The following is a 9,995-nucleotide window of genomic DNA, read 5'->3' on the forward strand; positions in this document are numbered from 1 at the left end:
AGTAGCTATTAAATAATTACTTGAACTTCTGGAAGTAATAAAAACCCCTCTCTTGAGATGCCTGAACAGAGTTTATCTCTTTACTAAGTATGTAAAATAATACTGTGGTGGGATAATCCTTAAAAATTGCTTCACTGTATCCTTGTTATTTGAGCACTATACATATATTTTTACCAATATTCAGAAAAGAGGGTATGAACTTTTTTCCTAGATTCCTGCAAGATCCAAACTTTACATGACAGTGGACTTCAGTAATATTCATGAACTTGCATGAGGTTCATGGAAAGCAGCACATTGAAAATTCTGTAATTCTGATGAATTACTAGGAGTTTTGGTTGACAAATACTTTCGTACATTTTTCCCTTTGAGATGTAGTATTGTTTGGTTTGTGCGATATGTGATTCAAAATAATGAGAAGAGAAAGAAAAAAGGTGAATCCTCTATGTATTAATCAAGGGGTCATCTAGACTATATATCCAACATGACATTTCCCACACAGTGTGTCTAGTTCTTCAATTGCTACTTGATTTCTTGGTGAGTGTGTCTTCATGTGAGAAAATACAAAAAGCAGAAAAAAACCTATTTATCTTGGCAGCAAGTACCGTGAACTATGAATTCAGTGAGTCCTAAATATATAGAATCAGAATTGAATACAGCCAACCTAATGGTCTGTTTTGAGAAACATCAGTCCTTTTGTCCCTTATCCTATACGTAAGGCACACTAAATTATTCGGTGTCCCCAAATACTTTCCATGTAGAGTCTGTATTTTGAGACACTTGATGGCTAGGAAATTTTAGGAGCCTTTAAGAGGAATATGATGTAAAAATAAAACAAATTCAAGTTAGGAAAATGTTGGGAGTCTGCTCAGAACACCATCAGCATCACATCCCGTCCTGGCAGTCCACGTGGAGCTGCAGCTGAGTCCACTGCATGGAAAAGCTCCTCAGTCCAGGCATGCTCCACTTCCAACTTAAACTAAATGTATTAGAACAATATAATGCCTCTAAAAGCAGATTGCACCTTACAGTCTTCGTTCTCAAGGAGTTTAAACATGTCTTAAGAAAGGGTGATGCCTCTTTGGGATTTATGATTATTACTCATGTGCTTTATTGCTCATTCTGGTTTCCCACTGAACACCCGCATCACATCCACCGCCGAGCATCCAGAGGCAGGCTCGTCGCTTCAAGTTGCTTTGACAATCATTTATCCTAGAGTCTGACTCCATTGTTCTGCATGTATTACATAGAACTTCTATGGAACATCAAACATATTTATTGATAGGAGAAAATTGTGTCTTTATGAGTGTTTCTGTAATGAAACAGGGTGAGGGATGTGGAAAGTCGCTGGCAGTTTCAGTCCAAGAGGCTCTCTTCAGGAAGAGAAAAATGGAAATGTTTTTATGAACGTGAAATAAAACTCTAAAAATGATGAGATGCTCTTCTAATACCCACTGTTCAATAATAGATAGTCGTAGCGTCCTTTGTGAATGAAGAGGGCACTGCAGATTCTTTCTGGTTGCCACAAGTGTTAAGTGTTCACAGTTAGAAGCAATGAGCATTACACACCTCTCCCCGTGTTTCCTCACAGCCTGGACAGTGACTACTCTCACAGATGTTAAGACCCTTTCTGTGGTTGTTAGAAGGATACTGATTACTGATTTAGGGAGAAGTTCTTAATCTCCTCCTGCATCCCAGTCCCTTCCCTTGACAGACATCAGTGCAAGTGAAACAGGCTCTTAAGTTTAATACCATTGACAAGATAACCCTCCCTCATATGAATAATAGTGAAGGGGAATATAAGGGAAGGGAGAAGAAATGTGTGGGAGATATCAGAAAGGGAGACAGAACATAAAGACTTCTAACTCTGGGAAATGAACTAGGGGTGGTGGAAGGGGAGGAGGGCGGGGGGTGGGGGTGAATGGGTGACGGGCACGGAGGGGGACACTTGACGGGATGAGCACTGGGTGTTATTCTGTATGTTGGTAAATTGAACACCAATAAAAATTAATTTATTAAAAAAAAAAGAACTGAGGGCAGAGAAAAAAAATAAATTATTGTATATTAAAAAAAAAAAAGATAACCCTCCCTCTCTGGAGCAGTGGCTCACCATAAGGCTCTTACCTTGTTGGCCATGTACCGTATCTCTTTGCTGCCTGCTAATGCTTTGCTCCTTTATTTTCTTTTCTCTTTTAATTTGCATTTAGAAGAGCTAGCAACCTCACTTGGCAAAGCTAACTGCTGATGTAGCTAATGATAAAGCACTATGGCATCACTTGAATCTCAAAAATTAGAAGAAAATAAAGAGCTAACATGTATTACCGTATTACTTATTTTTCCAAAAGCCAGAGCGTACTTTAATTTTGCCAAAATTGTGTTGGAGAGTTACTTCAGTGTGGGCTAGGTCATAGCATTTGAATTATGTGGAAAGGTCAAATTAGAAAACTACAGGGGGTGCGAAGGAGTTGATTGAATGAGAATAAAGACTGTCAATGCGAAATATAGGGACACTTGGAATACACCACAGCAAGAGAGGGCTTAATATTTTACTTTGCTTAGTTTAAAATCGGAAGAAATCAGTTTAGATAGACACAGCTTTTCTATAAAGGATGTTACGGAAGCCAAACCTCCCAATATACTAGGTAAGGATGAGTATGGTTATGTAAGTATCCTAATTATGTACCTGCCCAAAGTGAAAGATTAGGTTAGTTCATGGACAACAGTGATTTGACATAGTTCTTCCCTTTAAGGGACTTATAGTCTACTTCAATCCTTTTGTGTTCTGAAATATGTACATCCTTCTTTCTCTGCAGTAGGCCTTGCTAGTCTAAACATGTCTATGAATTCAGCAGCTTCTTCTCCCTAGAGGACTGGAGAATATGACACAGAGTAGGAATCTGAAATTCCAAAGATGACTTTATAGCTCCCAGACAAATGGAGCTTTCTACTAGAAGAACTTTAAAATTAAGGAAAACCATGCAAGGCTGATGATGCTAACTCTATTTGTTGAAAACAATCTATCTCTTCCCCTCCCCATCCCCCTTTTCTCTATGTGTATGATTCAGGTAAGATTAGTGTCAAAATCCGTGAATGTCAAAGTTGATGTAAAAATCTTTAAAACTAAGAATTATTTTAATTCACCCACCTTATATGCTCTCTATACTTCCTGCCCCCTTGAGGATTTTGTTTTATCATTTATTTCCCTTCTGTATCTTAAACATTAAGTTCTCAGAATGTTGCAACTTCAACATTTTCAAGTCTCTCTCATCTTATGGGAAATAACCCAAAATACCACCTTGGCCCTACATATCTTCACAGAAGTCCTCTTCTTTCCATTGTCAAGTATCTTAAAGAGTTGTTTTACTCAAAGTTTATACTTCTTTACCTTTTGTGCATTCATCTCAGTATAATATGGAATTTAGGCCCACCAATTTCACTCTTCTAACCATTGACCTCTATGTTGCTAAAGCCAAAACACACATTTTTTCATCGTCCTTCTTGTTTTCTTTGTGATGTTCCGTTTCTGAAAATCTCTTAGCTTCCAGTACACTATACTTTCTTGCTTTTTTTCTACTCTTTGGTAGAAAAAGTATTTATAAATTGTAAGTTCTCTGTAAAGATTTATTTTCCTCTATTCTTTAAATGGCAGTGTTTTCCCAGGTCTTCTCCAAGCCTGTTAACTTTTTTTTCTTTTTTTTTTCTCCATTCTCCTTACGTGATTCTATTTATATTCATGGCTTCAAGCATAACCTGGAAAGCTATGATATCCAAATATGTATTTTATGTTCTATCTGGATAATAAACCCATAAGATATTATGTTATCGATTATTCAAAAACAAGTAAAATATTTGTGGACATTTTATTTGACTTTTATGGTGTTTAGGAGTTAAGATAGTAGTGATAAGCACAATGATAGTATTGAGAGAGGACTCGTTTTAAGTCTTGAGTCAGTCATTTGACCTTAAGTAAACTGCTTTAATTATAAGCCTTGTATCCTTCAATTGTAGAATGAAGTACCCACTTCATAAGATTTCCATGAGGATGAAGTGAGATCATAATTGTGAAATTCCTGGCACATAGATGGTTCACAATAAATAGTAGCCCTTATTGTAATAAAATGATCTCTTGAACAAGTTTCACTTCTAATTGTAGAAAGCCAAAGTAGCACTCTGAGCCCAATCAGGAGACAAAAACAAAACAAAACAAAACAAAAAACAAACAAAAAAACATGTAGTAGGCTAAAGCAGAACAGTTTAATACAAAGAATTACTGACTCTGACAAACATAACTATAATATATAGAGAAATTCTATATGGTAAGGCTGAGAGAGAATACCTAAGAAAGGATAAACTTGAAAAGGGTATTAACAGATACAGAGATAATCTAGAAATCACAACACTGTAAAAATGTGTTCAAATACTGGAGAAAATGTAGTTTGCCTCCTGGAGAGCAGAGCTGACCACTGGTATGGCCAGGCCAGAACTGCTGTGCAAACAACAGGCCACCTTCTGAGGTATAGACAAAGAACAGGTGATAAGAAAATGGTTGCTGGATCTGTAGTGGGAACCCAGGTGCCAGTAGGGGTGAAAGGTTGTTAGAACTTACTCTTTGAAGAAGGACTGACTTGGTGTATGACCTTCTGGACACAAGTAGCTTTATGCAGGCTGTGCTAGGCTTGTCAGAGGAGTCCAGGCTGTCTGTAGAAATATCATTGCCAGGATGAGGCTGAAAGATCAAAGGACCACATCCTGGGCTTGTGACCGCTAAGTAGTTCCTTACCAGATGTCCTCAAACCCACACTGCCTATCCTCCTGGATAATGCTGTGAATTGGAGGAAGTCTCTACCTCCTGCAAAATCTCCCCTGCTGCCCTCTGCTGAGAAACTTAACATTGTAGATTTATTTTTTTATTTTTTTAACATTGTACGTTTTAAAAGAGAAATGCTTAAACCAATTCTGTTGTTTACCATATTGAAGGTGCATTTGGAAATGAAAGGCAATGAATTGATAACTGACACAACAGATAGGCTTAACTAATACAGAGATAATCTAGAAATCACAACACCATAAAAATGTGTTCAAATACTGTGTTTTGCTCTATAGTTCTTTCAGTTCCAAGCTTTTTGATATGAAAAATTCGTGTATATATGTATAAGGTAACTTTAGTTCATAATTTAAATATGAATACCTATTAGCATCATGATAGCTTTGCATGTGCTAGAAGATAATTTAATGAATTACAATATAGCACATCGAAGAGTTGCTATGGTCTATTGAATAAAAAATCCAGTTCTTGAAAACTGCCTAAACATAATTTACCTATCCAATGTCAGTTTAAAGTTTGCACAATAAGCCACAGTGAGCTTTAAAAATCTCATATAAATAATGATCCATTTAATATGTTTTGCAAAGAAATATATTTTAAACAGTCTTTTATATTTCTTTTATATATTCTAAGAGAGGGCTCATTTTTTTCCCCATTACCTAAAAATGTTTCTCAGAAAAAATAATATAAAAATTACTATGTTGATCATAATTCCAGGAGAAAACTAAAAATCCTTGAAATATAAGCTTAGTTGAACTGCTAAGAATTGCTATTATAGCAAAGTGGCATGGCATTGGAATAAGTCCCATCAGTTATCAGGTTATCTTTAATTCACAATTTACCACTAACCACTTTGTAACCTCAAGAACTGTTTCTTTTATTTCTCTAATTTATTTATCTCTAATAATAATTTTTACTAACAATTGACCATTTATTATACCTCAGACTGTGATGAGTACTTTTGATTTTTATCACACTTCTTTTTTATATTTAAATTAAATTAGCTAACTTATAGTACATTATTAGTTTCAGCTGTAGTTTTCAATAATTCATCAGTTGCATATAACATTTCTTAATACAGCAACAAGGTCTTATTTTCATCACTGCTCCGATGGAGAAATGTTGCATTACCTGTTTAAGAGAATCACTTCAGAAGCAGAAGGGCTGGGATTTGAAGATTTTTTTTTTTTTGTCTGTCTCAAAAGCTCCTACTGATTTAGGCATGTTTCTAACTCTAGGTCAAAGTGGAGATTTATATTTCATAATCAGAGGTGTTAGAATTGATGGCACTGCTTCTCAAACTTTCATGTACACATCGATTGCCTGAAGACTTTCATCAAATACAAGCTCTAATTTAGTAGGTCTGGAGTGAGACTTGAGATTCCAAAAAAAGCTCTCATTTGGTGCCGGTATTACTAGTTCATAAACCATACTTGGCATAGAAAACGTAAGTGGCAATGGGATTGGAACAGACCAAGATATTAGTGACATCTGGATAATTTGAAGATTTCAGCTCCTTGGCATTTATCTGAAGGACTTGAAAACTTAGGCTCACACAAAAACCTGCACATAGATGTTTATAGCAGCTTTTATTTATAGTTGCCAAGACTTGGAAGAAACCAAGAAGCTTTTCAATACGTGTATGTGATAAATACAAACAAAAAAATATTATTCAACACTAAAATAAAAATGAGCTATCAAGCCATAGGAGCACATGGAGGAAACTTCAATGCAAATTACTAAGTGAAAGATGCCAATGTGAGAAGGTCACATACTATATATAACTTTGACTATATGATGTTCCAGAAAAGAAAAAAAAAACTGTGGACACAATAAAAAGATGAATAGTTGAAGGGAATATAGGGAGAAGATGAATCATTTTCCTTTGTTTGTGTTAGGGCACTGAAAATATGCTATGATATTATAATAGTGAATAGATGTTATTGTAAATTTGTCCAAACCCATAGAATGTAAATATCAAGAGTGGACCATAATATAATCTATGGACATTGGGTGATTATGATGTGTTACTGTAGGTTTATCCTTGGCAAAAACTAATAAAAATAATAATTTATATTTATATTTATAGTATAAATATACAAATACAATAAAAATATATTTTATATTCATATTAATTTAATAACAATTATTATTTTAAAAAAACTCTTGGCGAATTACTTTGATATGAGAGAGAAACTCTGCCTGTGTAGAGCATGATGTACATGGAAATCTCAATACTTACCTCTTAATTCTGTTGTGAGCCTAAGACTACTCTAAAACAAAGTCTAAAAGTCAAATAAAAAAAAAATTGACATGGGCAGCCCAGGTGGCTCAGGGGTTTAGCGCCGCCCTATGTCGGGCTCCCTGCAAGGAGCTTGCTTCTCCCTCTGCCTGTGTCTCTGCCTCTCTCTCTCTTTGTGTCTCTCATAAATAAATGAATAAATAAAATCTTTTAAAAAAATGTTGACAAAGGAAAGGACACTATCTACCATACCTAGGAATAACAATCATGAAGACAATTATCATTAGAACTCAAGCTGATTTTTTTCTCAAGGTGGGAGAATGCTTAAAGTTTTAACATGACAATTTAATAACTAAAAAATAACTTGTTACATTTGAGTTATCACTAATTTAGTTACATCTATTGTCTATTTAAATCTACTTATAAACTTTTATTTAATTAATTTATTATTTATTTATTTTAGAGAGAAAGGGGTGGGAGAGGCAGAAGGAGAGAATCTTAAGCATGTTCCATGCACAGTGTGGAGCTGGTTTCAAGGCTCCATCTGACAACCCCTGAGATTGTGACCTGAGCCAAAATCAAGAATCTGATGCTCCTTCCTTTCGGCTGGAACCGCCATCTTCCAGTAATTTGCCAAAATGACCAACACAAAGGGAAAGAGGAGAGGTACCTGCTATATGTTCTCTAGGTCTTTTAGAAAACATGGAGTTGTTCCTTTGGCCACATACTTGCGAATCTATAAGAAAGGTGATATTGTGGACATCAAGGGAATGGGCACTGTTCAAAAAGGAATGCCCCACAAATGTTACCATGGCAAAACTGGAAGGGTCTACAATGTTACTCAGCATGCTGTTGGCATTGTTGTAAACAAACAAGTTAAGGGCAAGATTCTTGCCAAGAGAATTAATGTCCGCATTGAGCATATTAAACACTCAAAGAGCCAAGATAGCTTCCTGAAGCGTGTGAAGGAAAATGATCAGAAAAAGAAGGAAGCCAAAGAGAAAGGTACTTGGGTCCAACTGAAGCACCAGCCTGCCCCACCCAGAGAAACACACTTTGTGAGAACCAATGGGAAGGAGCCTGAACTGCTGGAACCCATTCCCTATGAATTCATGGCATGATAACTGTAAAGAAAATAAAAGACCTCAGGTTTGTTAAAAAAAAAAAAAAAGAAAAAGAATCTGATGCTCAATCAACTGAGCCACCCAGGCACCCCTACTTATAAACATTTTAATACTTGTTTATATTTGTTGAAAGATTTCTAGTTATAGTTTTTAAAATCATTTTACATGTTAAGAAATCATACACATAAAATCTGTAGCTTTGCTATTCAGAGTGTTGTGCATCAACTAGCAGCATCAGCACCATCTGAGAACCTGTTAGGCTCATCTCAGGCTCCAACCCAAACCTTCTGAATCAGAATCTGCATTTAAACAATACAATGCATGGTTTCATATGCACTCTAAGACTTCAAAAGTACTGCTCTCCAAGAAGCTCTGATTTGAAAAACCCACCAAAAAATATCCTTCAGTGGTGTTCTTTAAAAGTATGTATAAACCAAATATATTTTGTAAAAAAAAAAAAAAAAAGAAAAGAAATGGTGAATATGTAATCACACAGTAGCAGTGTTTATGTTGACAGCAAGGTGTTTCCTCTATCAGCATGAACCAAAATTGTCCAAACAGAGGCTGCCTTTGAAGAACATATTATCTTCTTTTTTTTTTTTTTTGGCTTTCAAATTTGTTTTTATCATCTTCCTATTTTTTTAAAGATGTTGTAGTGAAAAATTATGATAATTACAACTTAGGATAATTGGCTGATGTTGACCATGGGTTATTATCCCATCAGCGTCTTGAACTTTGAGGTGGAAGAAAAGAAAGAACAGAAACAGATCATGAGAGGAAAAACCACTTTCTTGATTTTGCCGTTAACTTGCCCTTTGAATTTTTATATTCATACCTCCACTCTGGCCTCAGCAAAACAACAGGTGCAAACTGCAGATGGATCCCATCGCAGTGGCAGACAGACACATCTGCCACTGGTTACATGACTCTCAATTTGAAAGATGGCCAGCAGTAACCAGATTTGTGTCCTGGGGTGGCAGGGCAGAGGGCTTCTTTGAACAGTAAGGATACTTATAGGATGTGCTATTTTTGTCTGAGCACTCAATCAAGTCTGCTTTTCCAACTTTATTTCAGAATCTTAAAAACTGATTTTCCCCCTCCTGCAGGAAGGTATAATTAAACACCTTTCTTCAAGTTGAAAAAAAAAAAAAAGGAAAAAAGGACCTTAAATAAACATATATTCAGTTTTATCACATACTGTTATATATTTATTCCCATTTTAATAATATTATATATATATATAAAATTCAACAAAATGGCATAAATTACACCCCCCAAACCAAAAGTTTACAGTATATTGCAATAAATGTCTTAGTTCTTTTTTTTTTCAATTTTGCTCTCAGAAACAATATATTTAGGTTGTTGTGAAGCAATAGGTTGTTTGGCAAGTTTTACATATTTGGAATTACTAAGGCAGATACTGTTCCGCCGGCTCCAAATATGTGTGTGTGTGTATGTGTGTGTATATGCATGAGAAAGAAAGAATGGGAATATTTTTATATTTGAATGAAACATGAATATATTTTGATGTGTAAGATAAACTAGAACTTAATATTCTATACTTTAAATGATTATATCAATGTTAGTATTTTTATTCTTAAAAAATTCTGGGGGCAGCCCCGGTGGCTCAGCGGTTTAGCGCCGCCTTCAGCCCAGGACCTGATACTGGAGACCCAGGATCCAGTCCCACGTCAGGCTCCCTACATGGAGTCTACTTCTCTCTCTGCCTGTGTCTGCCTCTCTCTCTCTCTCTGTCTACCATTAATAAAATCTTTAAAAATTTTTCTAAAATTCTACATCCGTCAAT

The 9,995-nt window shown here is 35.6% G+C and overlaps 1 protein-coding gene across 1 annotated transcript; it reads left to right on the forward strand.

The window, feature by feature from the left end:
* The first annotated feature begins 7,699 nt into the window (after nucleotides 1-7,699).
* Nucleotides 7,700-8,200, forward strand: LOC129507892 (60S ribosomal protein L21-like). Its single transcript, XM_055322672.1, has one exon. The coding sequence runs from the start codon at nucleotides 7,703-7,705 to the stop codon at nucleotides 8,183-8,185; it is 483 nt and encodes a 160-aa protein (XP_055178647.1). The 5' UTR covers nucleotides 7,700-7,702; the 3' UTR covers nucleotides 8,186-8,200.
* The last annotated feature ends 1,795 nt before the right edge of the window (nucleotides 8,201-9,995 follow it).

The sequence above is a fragment of the Nyctereutes procyonoides genome, unplaced genomic scaffold (genome assembly GCF_905146905.1).
Source record: "Nyctereutes procyonoides isolate TBG_1078 unplaced genomic scaffold, NYPRO_anot_genome, whole genome shotgun sequence".
Lineage (NCBI taxonomy): Eukaryota > Metazoa > Chordata > Mammalia > Carnivora > Canidae > Nyctereutes > Nyctereutes procyonoides.

Coding starts and splice junctions, on each gene's coding strand:
- LOC129507892 (XM_055322672.1), top strand. CDS start 7,703: ATGACCAACACAAAGGGAAAGAGGAGAGGTACCTGCTATATGTTCTCT.